This window comes from Ornithorhynchus anatinus, chromosome 2, assembly GCF_004115215.2.
Source record: "Ornithorhynchus anatinus isolate Pmale09 chromosome 2, mOrnAna1.pri.v4, whole genome shotgun sequence".
Classification (NCBI taxonomy): domain Eukaryota; kingdom Metazoa; phylum Chordata; class Mammalia; order Monotremata; family Ornithorhynchidae; genus Ornithorhynchus; species Ornithorhynchus anatinus.
The window spans coordinates 145,145,440-145,164,927 of record NC_041729.1 but is presented as its reverse complement, the minus strand read 5'-3'; the positions used below and the strand labels follow the sequence as shown (position 1 = coordinate 145,164,927).

At 45.0% G+C, this 19,488-nt stretch overlaps 1 protein-coding gene across 7 annotated transcripts in view; it reads right to left on the bottom strand.

Moving 5' to 3' along the window:
• Nucleotides 1-19,488, bottom strand: part of BICD1 (BICD cargo adaptor 1) — a 259,987-nt gene that overhangs the window by 158,960 nt on the left and 81,539 nt on the right. For all 7 annotated transcript variants that reach the window (XM_029057749.2, XM_029057750.2, XM_029057751.2 and 4 more), the window contains exon 2: nt 2,287-2,499. In XM_029057749.2, the coding sequence (XP_028913582.1) occupies nt 2,287-2,499 (213 nt within the window). The remainder of the gene's footprint in view (nt 1-2,286; nt 2,500-19,488) is intronic.

Here is a 19,488-nt window from a genome sequence, read left to right as displayed (position 1 = left end):
GGAAGTTCAGTGTGGGAAGGCCTCCTGGAGGAGGTGAGCCCTAAGTAGGGTTTTGAAGAGGGGAAGAGAGTTAGTTTGGCGGAGGTGAGGAGGGAGGGTGTTCCGAGTCAGCTGGAGGACGTGGCCCAGGGGTCGACGGCGGGATAGGTGAGATCGGGGGACGGTGAGAAGGTTCCCCCCTCCCCAGACATATACACAAATCCACACATGGTAGGTCGCCGTTTCCCAGAGGGTCGCCGCAATCAGTTCACACACCGTCTCCTTTCACAACCCTTGGCATTACTGAATGGTGGAAGCATGCCCCTAACATGCCCGCAGGGAGTAGAGAGCACTTGTAGCAAAAAAGTACCAACACATAAACAACAAACGAACTGTCACCATGCTTTTAGTTTCAACCAACAAACAGAACATTTAACACGACGGACATATACAGATGACTATCCACACGCAGTGTCTAGATTAGTTGTGGACAGGGAATGTGCCTGTTTATTATTATATTGGACTCTCCTAAGCATTTAGTACAGTCCTCTGCAAGCTCGATGGGGGCAGGGAATGTGTCGGTTTATTCATTCAATAGTATTTATTGAGCGCTTACTATGTGCACAGCACTGTACTAAGTGCTTGGAATGTACAAATCGGTAACAGATAATAATAATAATAATGTTGGTATTTGTTAAGCGCTTACTAAGTGCAGGGCACTGTTCTAAGCGCTGGGGTAGATACAGGGTCATCAGGTTGTCCCACGTGAGGCTCACAGTTAATCCCCATTTTACAGTTGAGGTAACTGCGGCACAGAGAAGTGAAGTGACTTGCCCACAGTCACAAAGCTGCCAAGTGGCAGAGGCGGGATTCAAACCCATGACCTCTGACTCCCAAGCCCGGGCTCTTTCCACTGAGCCAAGCTGCTTCCCTGAGCAGATAGAAACAGTCCCTGCCCTTTGACGGGTTTACAGTCTAATCGGGGGAGACAGCCAGACAAAAACAATAGCAATAAATAGAATCAAGAGCAATAAATAAGTTTATTGATATACTGTACTCTTCCAAGTGCTTAGTACAGTCCTCTGCAAGCTCACTGTGGGCAGGGAATGTGTCTATTCTTATACTGTACTCTCCTAAGCGCTTAGTACAATCTTCTGCACATAATAAGTACTCAATAAATACAGCTGAATGAGGTGTCCCCTTCCCCAGGCTCCCAGTCAGCCTTTTTTATGGTATTCTTTAAGTGCTTACTATGTACTAAGCACAGTACTAGGTGCTGGGGTAGATACGAGCTAATCAGGTTGGATACAGTCCCACGTGGACAAAGTGATTTGTCCAAGGGCACAGAGCAGCCGGGTGGCAAAGTCGGGATTAGAACCCAGACGCTTCTGATTCCCAGGCCTGTGTTCTATCTGCTAGGCCATTCTGCTGCCCCGCTTTAGGGTCCACGCAGGGCAGAGAGACCACGGGGTGGGATGGAGACCCCATTCAGGCTTGTGATGATGAATCCCTTCACTGAAAAAGCCCAGCATGTTCCACAGAGGAGCATTTCACAGTGTTTCTATTGCTCTTCAACACCTGGGCTTCCTTTGAAATAATGAGGATTTGCCTCATTTTCCTAATTCGAGCACAAGCCCCTTGAGATCAGACACTGTGTCTGCTTTCTTTGCAACTCCTTTCATTCATTCATTCAATTGGACATGACTGGGTGCCGAGCACTGTACTAATAATAATAATAATAATAATAATAATGTTGGCATTTGTTAAGCACTTACTATGTGCACAGCACTGTTCTAAGCGCTGGGGTACATACAGGGTCATCAGGTTGTCCCACGTGAGGCTCACAGTTAATCCCCATTTTACAGATGAGGTAACTGAGGACCAGAGAAGTGAAGTGACTTGCTCAGTTACACAGCTGACAAGTGGCAGAGGCGGGATTCGAACCCATGACCTCTGACTCTCAAGCCCAGGCTCTTTCCACCCAGCCATGCTGCTTCTCTAAGCTCTTACTAAGCACTTACTAAGCGCTGGGGAGAGTACAGTATAACAATCAACAGACACATTTCCTGCCCACAAGGAACTTACAGCCTACGGGGTGGGGGGAGACGGACTTAAATAGAAATAAATAAATTACAGATACGGACAAACGTAAGTGCTGTGAGGCTGGGAAGGGAATGCTCTGTTTCCAAGGAGAATGCCACACTACATCCGGAGGAATAAACCGATTAAACAGTTCTACAGCTTCAAGCAAAATGTGGCTCTCTCTCCGCCAAAAACCCACGGGGATTTTTTTTTTTTTAATTTTACCTCTTTCAAATCCTGCACGACAGCTGTGAGACGCTCGTTTTCCGCCTGCATGTTGGTGACGACAGCCCGGCTCTGCTTCAGCTCGTTCTGCATCTCCAGAATCTTGGCCAGATAGTAGGCCTCTTTGGACGCCGACTCCTGCAGGAGAGTCTCCTCGCGGGTCTCGCCATCCTCGGCCACTTTGCGGTGAATGGAAAATGACTGTCCAAACGCCTGTGGAAACACAAAGCCAATCATCACCTACGCGGCACTACAGTCAGTCGATCGTATTTACTGAGTGCTTACGGTGTACAGATCACTGTACTAAGTGCTTGGGAGAGTACGGCACAACAATAAACAGACCCATTTTCTGCCCAGAACAAGCTTACAATCTAGAGGGAGAAAGGAGAGGTGCCAACTGGGGAGTGAGTAACCTACGCTTCATCAGATGTGCCGATGGATAGAGGGAAGTGGGTATTAAGAGAAGAGTTCATGGATCAATCGGTAATATTTGTGGAGCGCTTACTGTGTGCAGAGTGAGCTTACAGACTGGGATCCCAGTGCTTATTACAGTGCTTGCCACATGGCATGAGCTTAACAAATACCACAATTATTATTAAATATCACACGGACTCACTGCCAAAGTAGGAAGAAGAAGTACTGAATCCCCATTTTGCAGTTGAGGGAACTGAGGCACAGACCAGTGACTTGCCCAAAGTACTTTCCAGAGCCAGGTTTAGGATCCAGGTCCTCTGAGTCCCAGGACTGCAATCTTGCCACTAAGTCACCTGCTTTCCTATCCCCAATTCAGAAGATTCAGCCTGAAGAGTTCATGGGAGCAGGTGTAAGCGGCTTGTTTCCTTCTTGGGGAGGGGACCCGACGGTTGTCTGGTGGCTGTTAGTTCGGAGGGGGAGTTACTGAGGGGGAAAGGGACACGGGGTGGAGAGTCAGCACTGCCTCACCCATTCTGCCGCCAGGCTGGCTGAAATCTAGAGGCTAACCCGAAATCCGGGGGGCCGCGGCATGGGCCAGGACGGAGACGAAGCCCGCAACCATCGGCCAGCTGCCGCCTGGTGAGAGGGAAGCAGCAGGGACCTGATGGGCCTGAGAGGCAGAGGACCTGGGTTCTCATTCCGACTCACCACATCAATCAGTTGGATTTATTGAGGGTGCAGGTAGGTGGTGGAGTGGAGATTAGAACCCAGGGCCTCAGACTCCTAGGCCCTTCTCATGAGGCCATACTCCTAACATAAGATATATATATATGTGTGTATATATATATATACATGTATATATTACATGAATATATATATACACACATATATATATACATGTATATATTACAGAGAAGCAACGTGGCTCACTCCAAAGAGCCCGGGTTTGGGAGTTAGAGGTCATGGGTTTGAATCCCAGCTCTGCCACTTGCCAGCTGTGTGACTGTGGGCAAGTCACTTCACTTCTCTGTGCCTCAATTACCTCATTGTAAAATGGGGATTAATTGTGAGCCTCATGTGGGACAACCTGATTACCCTGTATCTACCCCAGCACTTAGAACAGTGCTCTGCACTTATTCAATAGTATTTATTGAGCGCTTACTATTTGCAGAGCACTGTACTAAGCGCTTGGGATGAACAGGTCGGCAACAGATAGAGACAGTCCCTGCCGTTTGACGGGCTTACGGTCTGATCGGGGGAGACGGACAGACGAGAACGATGGCAATAAATAGAGTCGAGGGGAAGAACATCTCGTAAAAACCGATGGCAACTAAATAGAATCGAGGCGATGTACAATTCATTAACAAAATAAATAGGGTAACGAAAATATATACAGTTGAGCGGACGAGTACAGTGCTGTGGGGATGGGAAGGGAGAGGTGGAGGAGCAGAGGGAAAGGGGGAAGAAGAGGGTTAAGCTGCGGAGAGGTAAAGGGGGGATGGCAGAGGGAGTAGAGGGAGAGGAGGAGCTCGGTCTGGGAACGCCTCTTGGAGGAGGTGAGTTTTAAGTAGGGTTTTGAAGAGGGGAAGAGAATCGGTTTGGCGGAGGTGAGTAGGGAGGGCGTTCCAGGACCGCGGGAGGACGTGACCCAGGGGTCGACGGCGGGACAGGCGAGACCGAGGGACGGCGAGGAGGTGGGCGGCGGAGGAGCGGAGCGTGCGGGGTGGGCGGTAGAAAGAGAGAAGGGAGGAGAGGTAGGAAGGGGCAAGGTGATGGAGAGCCTTGAAGCCTAGAGTGAGGAGTTTTTGTTAACAAATACCAACATTATTATTATTATAATGGTATTTGTTAAGCGCTTACTATATTCATTCATTCATTCAATCGTATTTATTGAGTGCTTCCTGTGTGCACAGCACGGTACTAAGCGCTTGGAAAGTACAATTTGGCACCCGATAGGGACAATCCCTACCCAGCAATGGACTCAATCTAGAAGGGGGAGACAGAAAACAAAACTAAACAAATAGATAGGCATCAATAGCAACCAAACAGATAAATAGAATTATAGATGCCAAGCACTGTTCCAAGCACTGGGGTAGATACAAGGTAGTAAGGTTGTCCCATGCTGGGCTCATAGTCTTAATCCCCATTTTACAGATGAGGAAATTTAGGCCCAGAGAAGTGAAGTGGCTTGCCAAAGGTCACCCAGCAGACAAGTGATGGAGCTGGAATTAGAACCCACACCCTCTGACTCCCAAGCCTGGGCTCTTGCCACTGGACCATGCATACTCTGAGCCCGCTGTTGGGCAGGGATTGTCTCTATCTGTTGCCGAATTGTACATTCCAAGCGCTTAGTACTGTGCTCTGCACACAGAAAGCACTCAATAAATATGATTGAATGAATGAATGAATGAATGCCCATTTAATCTGACCATTCCAGTTAAAAACATTATTTGGTGTTACTCCTCTGCTAAAGTCTAACCTCACACTGGGAGCAGCACTGGACTGTGAGCCCGTCATTGGGCAGGGATTGTCTCTATCTGTTGCCAAATTGTACATTCCAAGCACTTAGTACAGTGCTCTGCACATGGTAAGTGCTCAATAAATATGATTGAACGAATGAGTCAGAAGGACCTGAGTCCTAGTCCTGGCTCCACCACATATTCTGCTGTGTGACTTTGGGCAAGTCGCTTCACTTCTCTGGGCCTCATTTCCCTCATCCGCAAAACGGGGAGTAAAAGTATGAGCTCCATGTGGGACAAGGACTGGGTCTAACCTGATTAACTGGTATCTACCCCAGCACTTAGAACAGTTTGCACATAGAAAGCACTTAACAAGTACCATTATTATAACTGTGGGCAAGGAATGACTCACTTTTTATTCTGTATTTCCTAGGAGTCTGGTATAGTGTACTGCATAAAGTAGGTACTCTATAAAGGATGCATCTACTATACCTAATGCCCATCTCCCTTGGAGAAGCAGGACGGTGTAGTGGCTAGAGCACAGGCCTGGGAGTCAGAAGGTTATGGGTTTTAATTCTGGCTCTGCCACTCATCTGCTGTGTGACCTCAGGCAAGTTACTTCACTTCTCTGTGCCTCAGTTACCTCAACTGCAAAATGGGGATTGAGACCGTCTCTCAGGCCCGCAATCTCGGTGTCATCCTTGACTCATCTCTCTCGTTCACCCCACACATCCTATCCGTTACCGAGACCTGCCGGTTTCACCTCTACAATATCGCCAAGATCCGCCCTTTCCTCTCCACCCAGACGGCTTCCTTACTGTTACGGGCTCTCGTTATATCCCGGCTAGACTACTGTGTCAGCCTTCTCTCTGACCTCCCTTCCTCCTCTCTCGCCCCGCTCCGGTCTATTCTTCACTCCGCTGCTCGGCTCATCTTCCCGCAGAAACGCTCTGGGCCTGTCACTCCCCTTCTTAAACAACTCCAGTGGTTGCCTATCGACCTCCGCTCCAAACAAAAACTCCTCACTCTAGGCTTCAAGGCTCTACATCACCTTGCCCCTTCCTACCTCTCCTCCCTTCTCTCTTTCTACCACCCACCCCGCACACTCCGCTCCTCCGCCGCCCACCTCCTCACCGTCCCTTGGTCTCGCCTATCCCGCCGTCGACCCCGGGCCATGTCCTCCCGCGGTCCTGGAACACCCTCCCTCCTCACCTCCGCCAAACTGATTCTCTTTCCCTCTTCAAAACCCTACTTAAAACTCACCTCCTCCAAGAGGCCTTCCCAGACCGAGCTCCTCTTCTCCCTCTACTCCCTCTGCCACCCCCCTTTTACCTCTCCGCAGCTAAACCCTCTTTTTTCCCCTTTTCCCTCTGCTCCTCCACCTCTCCCTCCCCATCCCCACAGCACTGTACTCGTCCGCTCAACTGTATATATTTTCATTACCCTATTTATTTTGTTAATGAATTGTACATCGCCTCGATTCTATTTAGTTGCCATTGTTTCTACGAGATGTTCTTCCCCTCGACTCTATTTACTGCCATTGTTCTCGTCTGTCCATCTCCCCCGATTAGACTGTAAGCCCGTCAAACAGCAGGGACCGTCTCTATCTGTTGCCGACTTGTTCATCCCAAGCGCTTAGTACAGTGCTCTGCACATAGTAAGCGCTCAATAAATACTATTGAATGAATGAATGAATGACCATGAGCTCCACAGGGGACAGGGACAGTGTCCAACCTGATAAACTTGTATATACCCCAGCGCTTAGAACAGTGCCTGTCGCATAGTAAGTACTTAACAAATACCATCATTATTATTACCTTCACAGTAATTACATATATATCGGTAACTTTATTTATTTGTATTGATGTCTGCCTCCCCCGACTAGACTGAGAGTTCACTGTGGGCAGGGATTGTCTCTCTGTATTGCTGTATTGTACTTTCCCAAGAATTTAGTACAGAGCTCTGCACACAGTAAGCACTTAATAGATGCCATTGAATGAATGACTGTAAGCTCGTTATGGGAAGACAATATAATTGCTTATTATGGCATGTACTCTTCCAAGCGCTAAGTACAGTGCTCTGTACACAATATGTGCTCAATAAATACTACTCTCTGCCCACATAGTGCTTAGCCATCCTTGGATAAGCGTAGGCTGTAGTAGCGGTGTTTACCTTAACAGTGAACAGTGTGGCCTAGTGGAAAGAGCACAGGCCTGGGAGTCATAGGAACTGGGTTCTAATCCCAGCTCCACCACTTGTCTGCTGAATGACCTTGGGCCACTCACTTCACTTTTCTGGGCCTCAGCTACCTCATCTGGGCAATGGTAATTAAATCCTCCTCCTTCCATCTTATACTGTGAGTCCCATGTGGGACATGGACCGAATCCGACCCGATTACCCTGTATCTACCCTGTGCTTAGAACAATGCCTGGCACAAAGTAAGTGCTTCAAAAATACTGAAAACAAACAAAAAATATGCCTCTGCAACTTTCTTCCTCCCTCCCACCCTGCCTTTGCTGCAGATTTCAAACACTTTGCTCTAAATCCAACACACAAGGCAATGAAAATGAAACTGGGACAAATAAATCTAGGAGGCTTTAGGAATATTTCAAGAATAGAAAATAGCAAGAGACAGCAACTTCAAACGCATCCTTTTCCTGGTGGCTCTGGCTTCTAAATATTAACTGAAAATAAGGGTCTCAGAGATATTTGTACATCAGTAGAGAGCTGACCTGAATTGTCCTCTTGAGCACTTATTGATTACTTCACTTTATATGTAGCATGGCCCAGAACGGCTGCAATGGATTGGGCTCGTTCAAAAGTCACTTGTCTAGTCTAGTTCTCTACTGGGAGTTTGTTTTCGGCAAGAAATGTGACTACCAACTCTGTTATACCGCAGTGCTCTGCACATAGTGAGTGCTCGATAAAAACCACCGATTGACAGCAAGCCTTGTCGACGTAACCACTTATTTATAAAGTTGGCAGAACAATTGTGTCCATCTTCAGCAGGGAAGGAAGGAAGCAATTATAAAGCTCACGTTGTGGGCAGGGATTGCCTCTCTTTATCGCTGCATTGTACTTTCCAAGCGCTCAGTACAGTGCTCTGCACACAGTGCACAGTGAGCACTGAATAAATGCGATTAAATGAAAGAGACGGTGAAGCGCCAATTCTCACTGCTGATTTCATTTCAATTACATTATATATTTGTTAATATTTTAAATAATTACAAAATGGATTTTTTAATCATGTAGGAACTTATATGTGTTTTCAATATATTCATTTAAAATTCAACCGCCAAATGAAAGCACCAGCTAATTAGTTGAGTGGCAAGTTATTGATTTGCCTTTTGCTTCTCATCCCAGGATTTCTGGACCCAAAGGGGCTACCCTAGGAGGAAATGGACACCTTCAAGTTGAGCGCTTAAAAAGGCAATTAAAGAAAGATCCCTATTTTCACTCTACTCATCAGTGTGGTAAATGAAAGCGAGATCCATTCTTTTTCTGCATGGGTTGCTTCCCGGGACATCTTTCTTTGAAGATTAATGTGTCCTTCATCTGTTCAAGAACTCTTCAATAAAAGATAAGATCACAATAAAAGAAGGCTAGAAATTGGGGCTGCCCAACCAAAGCCTGGACATCCAAACTTAGTGATTGACATCTGGAGACTTTGAAACTGGCATTTCTCTCCCACTAAATTAAATTGACCCTGGCCTCCAATAAAGTTCCAAGATTTTTATTTTTTTTTTGACCCGAACTGTGGGATTCACAGCAAGCCTATCGAAAAGTTTAACAACAACATTTAAAATAAAAAATGACATGATTTTTGTTACTGTAGCTATGGAGGAAGCTTTAAAAATTACTTCAAGTAATTGTTTTATGTGTACATAAAAAAGGCAATAATGTAGTTCCATTTCTCAAAGACCTTTTCTGATGGCAATTTTTAGAGTCAGATTAACCAGTCTGACTGTGCTTGTACTGCATTTACTGCAAGTATTTGGGATCCATTAAACCATTACTACAACCTCTTCTTTCCAGTTGTCTAAATTGTAAAAAATAAAAAATAAAAAAATAAGGTCACCATCTGGATCATGAAGCCGTCAATCTACATCTATGATGTTTCCTTGAATCATACCTAATGCTCTGATCTCACTGATGCTCAACGTTTGAGATCTCAAGCAAGGTGTACCTCACTTTGAAAACAAAAGAAACAGAAGGAAAGAACAGGTTGGAAAATGGAACTTGGGAGGAGATAATAATAATAATAATGTTGGTATTTATTAAGCGCTTACTATGTGCAGAGCACTGTTCTAAGTGCTGGGGTAGATATAGGGTCATCAGGTTGTCCCACGTGAGGCTCACAGTCTTCATCCCCATTTTCCAGACGAGGTAACTGAGGCCCAGAGAATTATAATAATAATAATGTTGATATTCGTTAAGCGCTTACTATGTGCAGAGCACTGTTCTAAGCGCTGGGGTAGATACAGGGGAATCAGGTTGTCCCACGTGGGGCTCCCAGTCTTAATCCCCATTTTACAGATGAGGTAACTGAGGCACAGAGAAGTGAAGTGACTTGCCCACAGTCACACAGCTGACGTGGAAGAGCCGGCATTCGAACCCATGACCTCTGACTCCAAAGCCCATGCTCTTTCCACTGAGCCACGCTGCTTGCCCACAGTCACACAGCTGAGAAGTGGCAGAGCAGGGATTCGAACCCATGACCTCAGACTCCCAAGCCCGTGCTCTTTCCACTGAGCGACGCTGCTTCTCTATGCACAGATGAAGACTGTGGAACACATAAATATTCATTCATTCAATAGTATTTACTGAGCGCTTACTATGTGCAGAGCACTTTACTAAACGCTTGGAACGTATAAGTCGGCAACAGATAGAGACAAACCCTGCCCTTTGATGGACTTACAGTCTAATATGGGGGGTGGGGGGGGCGGGTATGTCTTCAAGTATATGATGAGGTTTGACGGGGAGAGAGGAGTTCTCCATTTTCGGTGAAGGATAAACAAGAGAAAGGTTTCTTGTATTTCAGCAGAAGAGATTAAGGTGGGGGTTGGCTTGAGATACTTTTGTGCCCTAGGGAACAAGTCAATCAATCAGTCAATGGTATTGATTGAGCACTTACATATGCAGAGCACTGTACTAAGTACTTAAGAGAGTACAATATAAAAGAGTTGGTAGAAGTGTTCCCTGCCCACTACTCAATTAATCAATCAATCAGTGGTATTTAGCGGGCAACTACTGGGTATAGAGCACTGTACTAGGCGCTCAGGAAAATTCAACAAGCACTCAAACGGTCCTTTGCTCTCACACAGACCAAATGCCATCACTAAAAAACAAATGGGCTCTTGGAGAGCCCCAGTTGTGAGGTTTTAAATCCCAAACTTGTGACTCCGAAACTTTTTTGTGCCTTCCACCACTTGTCCGCTGTGTGGCCTTGGGCAAGTCGCTTAACTTCTCTGTGCCTCAGTTCCTTCACCTGTAAAATGGGGATGAAGAGTGTGAACCCAATGTGGGTCAGGGACTGTGTCCAACCTAATTACCCTGTATCTACCCCAGTGCTTAAAACAGGGCTTGGTATATAGTAAGCAGTTAAATACCACAAGGAATGTCACTATTTATTGCTGCACTGTACTTTCCCAAGAGCTTAGTACAGTGCTCTGCACACAGTAAGCACTCAGTAAATAAGACTGAATGAATGAATGGTTATTATTTTACTTGTACAGCGTGGCTGAGTGGAAAGAGCCCGGGCCTGGGAGTCAGAGGTCATGGCTTCTAATCCCGGCTCCGGCGCTTGCCAGCTGTGTGACTTTGGGCAAGTCACTTAACTTCTCTGGGCCTCAGTTCCCTCATCGGTAAATGGGGATTAAAACTGTGAGCCCCATGTGGGACAACCTAATCACCTTGTATCCCCCAACGCATAGTACAGTGTTTTGCACATAGTAAGAGCTTAGCAAATGCCACCATTATTATTATTATCATCGCTGTCGCCACCCATCTCAGGGGTCAACGACTGAGAAAGTAAAAACAGCCGCCATTGTGAATTCCATCTCTGATCCACTGACTCGAATGGGCCCGTTCGATTCAAATTCCTTGGCCAGAGGAGACCGGCTCCAGGCTAGCAGATACCGTCCGCATCCTCCAGGCCACAGCTGCTGAACTTGGCTGCCACATGAGATAAACCAAGGGAAAAGTCACTTCACTTTTCTGGGCCTCAGTTCCCTCATTTGTAAAATGGGGATTAAGGCTGTGAGGCCCTTGTGAGATGGGGAATGTGTCCAACCTGATTATCTTGGATATGCCCCAGCGCTTAGTAGTGTGTCTGGCACATAGTACGCGCTTAAAAATACCATAAAAGAAGGATCGAGTGTCTGCAGAGTTGTTTGTTTTCAAGTGAAAAAGCTCCCTGTTTGCTTCTTTCAGTGGGAAAGAGTAGACAAAGGGGAGCACTCTGTATTCCTTCTCCCCCGCTTGCAATTGCTCGAATTTACTGGCTTCTTGATTAAACAAAAAGAGTTGAAGTCTCTGCTTCCTTGCATACAAGTCTGCCAGGAGGGTGAATATACCCCATAGCGGTGGATATTTAAACCCATCACCAGGCTTATGTTCTTAGACATATGCACACACAAACGCACGTATTTGTGTGTGTGAGCTCTTTGTGGTCAGGGAACATGTCTAGGAGCTCTGCCATATTGTATTTCCAAAGTGCTTAGTACAGTGCTCTGCACACAGTAAGCACTTAATAAACACCGTTGATTGATTGTCAGTATATTCAATATTTATTCACTCTTTCACCCTCACATACCTGTCTTCCTACCCGTTTTATCCTTGTTCTTCCTCCTTCTCCTCCCTCTATTTGTAAATAATGTATGTTTGCCTCTCTCACCCATTGATGTGAAAGTCCTGTGAAGACAGGGTCCATTTTTTTCTTTGTTTCTGCAGCAATCTCCCAAGCTTGTAACGCAGTGCTCTGCACACAGTAGGTGCTCAGTGAATACCACTGATTAATTGACCCCCAACCACTTCGTGCAAGTGTTTTCTGAACTACTACAGTTCCACTGGGCAAACCATAAGAATGAACTGTGGAAAACCGACATGGGCACTTAAATGTGCCTTATTGAATGGCCTTTTCAGTCACTCAGTTTTAATGAACCTAAAGAGGCCCAAAATGAGTTTAATAATATTGTCAACAGTTTAACGCTCCTCAGGAAAAGGCACTCAAATGGTTTTTGATATGTTAGAAGAATGCAGTATGCATATTTAGCATGAACCTTACATTGATCTTCTTGGCCTAGTGAAAAAATCACGAGCCTAGGAGTCACTTGTTTGCTGTGTGACCTTGGGCGAGTCACTTAGCTTCTCTGTGCCTCAGTTTCCTCATTTGTAAAACAGAGATTAAATCCTACTCCTTCTCCTCAGACCATGAGCCCCCTAGGGTCAGGGACCGTGTCCAATCTGATTAGCTTGAATTTACCCTGGCACTTAGTACAGTGCTTGGCACATAGTAAATGCTTCACAAATGCCATAATTATTAAGTGTTTCAACTCTGAAGCCATTTTCGCTGGCATAGGACTGCTCGCTTCAAATGACCAGCACCCACAAATGAAAGGGACACACTGCCCTATAGAAGTCAAGGAGCCTGAACATAGAAAAAAATTAGAACAAAGATGAAAAGAGAATGCGAGTCTAGCAGAATAGATCTCCCACAGAGCGAAAGAACTCAAATGCTCACATTGTATCTTTCATCTCAGAAAGAATTCATTAGCTTTCCTCTGAATTCCTGTCCTCAAATTTACTTTTCATTTGTTAAATAGAAAATGGTAAAAACACAAATTACCTTTGTTCTCTTTCCTGAGTATGTAGGAAACACAATAAAATGTTGATTAAGGAAAATGATTGCAAAATACATCATATCAAAAAACTAAAAATGAACAACTGCAGGAGCCAGATGAGACAGTGATTAAGCAGTTTTTCTCTGAATGTACATTTATTTTATATTAAGCAATGAATGACTCAAGAAAATATAAAATGTGTTTTTCTCTCAACAATTATTCTCTTGCTGACCCTATGACAATTTTGAGGGAATAAAAGCTATATCCATTACTCTATTGAAATTATTATTTTTAAGACTCTTGAAGGCAGAAAGCAGCGTGGTTTAGTGGAGTCACGGGGGCTGGGAGTCAGTAAGACCTGGGTTCTAATCCCAGCTCTGACATGTCTGCAGTATGACCTTGAGTAAGTCACTTCACTTCTCTGGACCTCAGTTGCCTCATCTGGAAAAAATAGGGACTAAGACTGTGAGCCCCACGTGGGACAGGGACCGCGTCCAACCTGATTAACTTGAATCTACCCCAGCACTTAGAACAGTGCTGGGCATAAAGTTAGTGTTTAACAAGTACCAAGATTATTATTATATATTTAATTTGAGAGGGGCCTTACTTTACCACAGTTAACAGAGTTCAGGGGCACAGGTGAAAATTCAAGTGAATGGTTGGTCCATCTACGGAATAGTCAGAGAGTGATGTAGACTTTGAACCACTAGGATTGTAGGCTTCTTGAGGGCAGAACCATGTTATGTCATTTCCTTCTCTGGCACTCTCTCAAGCATTTAGGAAAGTGTTCCGCACACTGTCGAGCCTTTTACTACATACCAACGGTGAGTTGTGGCACGGCCCTTGCCTTTACTTGCAATTTTTGTTTGCCAATATTGTCTTTCTCCTCTCAGTATCCCTTTATCTACTCCTTACTTAGCCCTTTTTGCCACTTCTTTTTCGATTAGCGATTCCTCCTTCCCCCTTCTCACTGCCTTTTCCTTTTTCGCATCCATCTGTGGAAGACAAGTCCTTAAATTTAAGCTCTGTTTTTTTCCCTCTCCAGCTTTTCCAAACATTTAGACCTATAAAAATAAAACATAAATCTTCTAGAATCATCTTTCCCAGGCCTTCTGCCACCACACCTAAAAATGTCATTTCAAATTTGGTGACATTCATTTTGTGTCTCCAAAATCCCTTTGAGCAGACCATAAACATCTCACTGGCACTGCACACATATAACTCATCTAAAAACCTTGGAACCAAAAACTGCTCTATGAGATCACTTCCTCTAAAGTCAATTTCCATCATCCGCATAGTCTTACTCTCATCGGTCTCTCCTAGTTTTTCTCACCAATTTTAATCCTTTTTTTATGGTATTTGTTCAGCATTTACTGTGAATCCGGCACTATATTAAGCACTGGGGTAGGTACAAAAAAAATGGGTTAGATACAGGTTACAGATGAGGTCACTGAGACCCAGAGAATAATAATAATAATAATAGTATTTGTTAAGTGCTTACTATGTGCCAAGCACTCTCCTAAGCCCTGGGGTGGATTCAAGGTAATCAGGTTGTCCCATGTTGGGTTTATAGTCTTAATCCCCATTTTACAGATCAGGTAACTGAGGCTCAGAGACGTGAAGTGACTTGCCCAAGGTAACACAGCAGGCCACGCTGAGAAGTGAAGTGACTTGCCTGAGGTCACACAGAGAACAAATGGCAGAGATGGGATTAGAACCTGGATCTTTTTGGAATCCCAGGCCCTTGCTCTATCCACGTTGTTTACCTTCCTCATCAACTTGACTTACAACCGAAAGTCCTGAAAACTCGACCCAAGATTTCGTTCATTTCTGCAGCAGCCTTTAGGATGTGTCCCTCTACACTGTAAGCTCAATGTGGACAGGGAATGTGTCCACCAACTCTGCTATAATGAACTCTCCCAAGCAGTTAAGTACAGTGTTCTGCACACAGGAAGTGCTCAATTAATATGACTGACTGATTGATTTATTGCAGTTTGAAGTGGGGAGGAACAACCCCAAAGTCAGAGCTTTTGGGTGGAGAGGGGAGAAGAGAAAGAAGGTACATTGATGCTGTCCTCTACCCGCCTGCAGAGTCAGAAAGAATCAATCGTTGCTATTTATTGAGCGCTTACTAGATGCAGAGCACTATACTAAGCGCTTGGGGGAAATACAATATAAAAAAGTCGGTAGACACGTTCTGCTTTCCTCTCGGGGTTCGTTCATTCATTCAATAGTATTTATTGAGTGCTTACTATGTGCAGAGCACTGTACTAAGCGCTTGGAATGTACAAGTCGGCAACAGATAGAGACAGTCCCTGCCCTTTGATGGGCTTACAGTCTAATCGGGGGAGACAGGCAGACAAGAACAATGGCAATAAATACAGTCAAGGGGAAGAACATCTCATAAAAACTATGGCAAATAAATAGAATCAGGGTGATATACATCTCATTAAACAAAATAAACAAAATAAATAGGGTGATGAAGATATATACAGTCAAGCGGACGAGTATAGTGCTGAGGGGGTGGGACGGGAGAGGGGGAGGAGGAGAGGGAAAGGGGGGAAAAGAGGGTTTAGCTGCGGAGAGGTGAAGGGGGCGTAGAGGGAGCAGAGGGAAAAAGAGGGGAGCTCAGTCTGGGAAGGCCTCTTGGAGGAGGTGAGTTTTAAGTAGGGATTTGAAAAGGGGAAGATAATTAGATTGTCTGAGGTGAGGAGGGAGGGCGTTCCAGGACCGCGGGAGGACATGGCCGGGGGGTCGACGGCGGGATAGGCGAGACCAAGGGACGGTGAGGAGATGGGCGGCGGAGGAGCGGAGCGTGTGGGGTGGGCGGTAGAAAGAGAGAAGGGAGGAGAGGTAGGAAGGGGCAAGGTGATGGAGAGCCTTGAAGCCTAGAGTGAGGAGTTTTTGTTTGGAGCGGAGGTTGATAGGCAACCACTGGAGTTGCCACTGGGGTGCCTCCAGAATCAGCTAAATACACAGTCTCCTCTTTCCACCTCCCATTCCCTCTTGTTTTGTCTTATGCTGTCGAGTTGTTTTCAACCCATGGCAACACCACGGACACATCTCTCTCAGAACGCCCCGTTCTCCATCTGCAATCGTTCTGATAGTGGATCCAGAGAGTTTTCTTGGTCAAAATCCGGAAGTGGTTGACCACTGCCTTCTTCCTCAAAGTAAATTCGCCCTCCCCTGTCGCTGCTGCCCAGATGGCCTGCCACTGACTAGCCACTGCCCAAGCTAGGAATGGAATGGACAGGCCTTTGCTTGACTCTCCCTCCCGTAGCCGAGACTGGTAGAGGACTGGAAACTCTCCAGCACATTCCCTCACTTCCAGAAAAAAGGGGAAGCAGCATGGCTAGAGCACGGGCCCAGAAGTCAGAAGGACCCGGGTTCTAATCCCAGATCTGCCACCTGGCTGTTGTGTGGTCTTAGGCAAGTCACTTTACTTCTCCGTGCCTCAATTACCTCATCTGTAAAATAAGGATTTAGACCGAGAGCCCCACGTGGGATAGGGACTGCGTCCAACCTGATTAGCTTGTATCTGCCCCACTGCTTAGTCCGGTGCCTGACACAAAGTAAGTGCATAACTGCCCCCCCCCCCAAAAAAAATTAAAAAGGCAGCAGAGGGTCTTGGATCTTTAGGCAAGTTTTTCCATGAGAGGTTGGAAAGGACTTTCAGTAGTCCCAGTTTTAAGCATTTTGATCTGCCCATTTCATAGCATGTGCCTCTCTTTCTTCACTGAGCTGACTCCGACGGGAAATTAAAATGATTCAACATTACCCTTGCTCTGAGTAAATCAGGATCATGTCTATGCATACAGTGTTAGAGGCCCCGGGCATAATTGCCAACCCAGTGAAAAATGCATTACCGCAAAATGTAACATCACACTAATTATCCCATAGAGGTACATTGAATGGAAGCAGTGTGGCTAGTGGAAAGAGCAAAGGCCTGGACGTCAGAGGACCTGGGATCGAATCCCAGCTCTGACACTTGCCTGTTGTGTGACCTTGGGCAAACTGTTTAACTTCCTTGTGCCTCAGTTTCCTCATCTGCAAACTGGGGGTTCTGTACCTGTTTTCCCTCCTAGAGTGAGCCTCATGAGGGATCTGATGATCTTGCATCCATCTGCCTGGCACATAGTAAATGTTTAACAAATACCACAAATCATTATTATTATTATTATCATTACTAGTCGTCTGTACACAGTAAGCACTCAAATATGATTGACTGATTAATACCATAAAAAATCCAAAACAAAAGTAAAATGCTTTTCACTTGTATTGCTTCAGACCATTAAAATGTAAAGGACAGGTTGAAGCTTCAAGAAAAATGCTATCACTCTATTGTGTGTTGGCTTGCACTTGACATTAAGGCAACAGTGAAATCATCTCTTTCTACTTTAAATTTCCATCATACTTCCAGTATTGGTCACAGCATTAGAAGCTCCATAAATGGTCAAGTATATAATCCATTCTTTTCTTCTGACTGGTGTTCCAAGAAGTTTCATAAACACAGACAATACAATGGATTTTATGTTAAGGTTTCAGAGGTAGTAGAAAGACTGCAAACTTAAATATTTGAGGGTTTTTTTGTTTTGTTTTTTAATGGTTTTTGTAAAGTGCTTACTATGCGCCAGGCACTGTACTAAGCGCCAGGTTTGATACAAATTAATCACGTTGTACACAGTCCATGTCCCACATAGGTTTCCCAGTCTTAATCCTCATTTTACAGATGAGGTAACTGAGTCACAGAGAAGTAAAGTGATTTGCCCAAAGTCACACAGCAGAGAGGGGCAAAGCCAGGATTAGAACCCAGGTCCTTCTGACTTCCAAACCCAGTCTATCCACTAGGCCATTCTGCATCTGCTTCATTCATTCATTCAATCACATTTATTAAGCGCTTACTGTTTGCAGAGCACTGTATTAAGCGCTTGGAAAGTACAATTCGGCAAGAAATAGAGACAATCCCTACCCAACAATGGGTTCAACTTCCCCTAACTTTAGCATTTACCTAACCATACTTAAAGATTCTAGTGAATTCCTTATTTTAGTCTACAATGAAATAGGGATACAATGAGCCACAGCACACTTGATGTACATAGCTGGGTGAAATGAACCAATTTTCAAGGATTAAAGATAGAACATCCTATTTGTCAAGGTTCCACATCTTTTCTCAGGGTACTCGAGCAGAGAAAAATTTGGATTCCAACTAAAGCCGTCATAGGAACAGAAAAAGATTCAGCTGTGGTGGCCAAAGAAAAGCTGTGTCGAGTGATTTAAAATTAAACAGCTCAGAGGACATTTATCCAAACAGTCGCCATAATAACCCAGAAAATGAACTAGCAAATAGCTTGAAGTCATATCCCAGAAGCACAGCCATGTCCCAGAAGCAACTTGAATCATTTTTTTGATGGTATTTGTTAAGTGCTTACCACACGCAAGGTACCGTACTAAGCTCTGGGGTAGATACAGGCTAATCGGGTTGGACACGGTCCCTTATCCTACATGGGGCTCACACTATTAAATCCCCATTTTACAGATGAGGGAACGGAATCACAGAGGAGTGAAATGACTTGCCCCAGGTCACCCAGCAGACAAGTTGAGGAGCTGGGATTAGAACCCAGGTCCCCTGATTCCCAGGCATATGTTCTTTCCACTAGGCCACGCTGCTTTTCAAGCAGGTAGGAGGTTGGAAACCTGAGACAGGAAGAATAAATTAAAGCATATAAACAAAACCCAGAGCTGACCCGGAAAACTATGTTTCCTCTAGTCGTTAAACCATTAATTCCATAGGTTAATGGACATGAAACATGGTCTTCTTTAAAAATTTTTAATGGTAGTTTTTGAGCACTTACTATGTACCAGGCAGTTTTCTAAGCACTGGGATAGATGCAAGCTAATCAGGTTGGACACAGTCCCAGTCCCACATGGGGCTCACAGTCTTAATCCCCATTTTATAAAAGAGGTAACTGAGGCCTAGAGAAGTCAAGCAACTTGCCCCAGGCCACACAGCAGACAAGTGGTAGAGCCGGGATTAGAACCCATGTCCTCGGACTCCTCGGCCCAACCTCCTTCAAATAGACCATACTATTGTCAGTCAAGATCCAGCGTTTAGAACAGTGCTCGGCACATATTAAGCAAATAACAAATACCGTCATTATTACTATATTGATACTGAAGATAGAGAACCTCAAAAATCAGTTGTCGGCAAGCCAAAAGACCCTTTCTCTTTTACTTAATCCTAAGAGATTAACTTCTTCCATGATTAAAAATCCCAGGAGCAAATCCCTCATCATTTCCTAATTAGGAGGCTGTTACTGAATGCTTCCTGTGTGCAGAACTCCGTACTACGCATTCTGGATAATACGATACAGTCTGTTATTTTGTTCCAATATCGTTTTGGTCAATCAGTGCTAGCCCAGACCCAAGTTAGTATCACAGCTTTCTTTCTTTCTTTTTTTTCACTGAGCGGTTGGTTTTACACTGCCTTA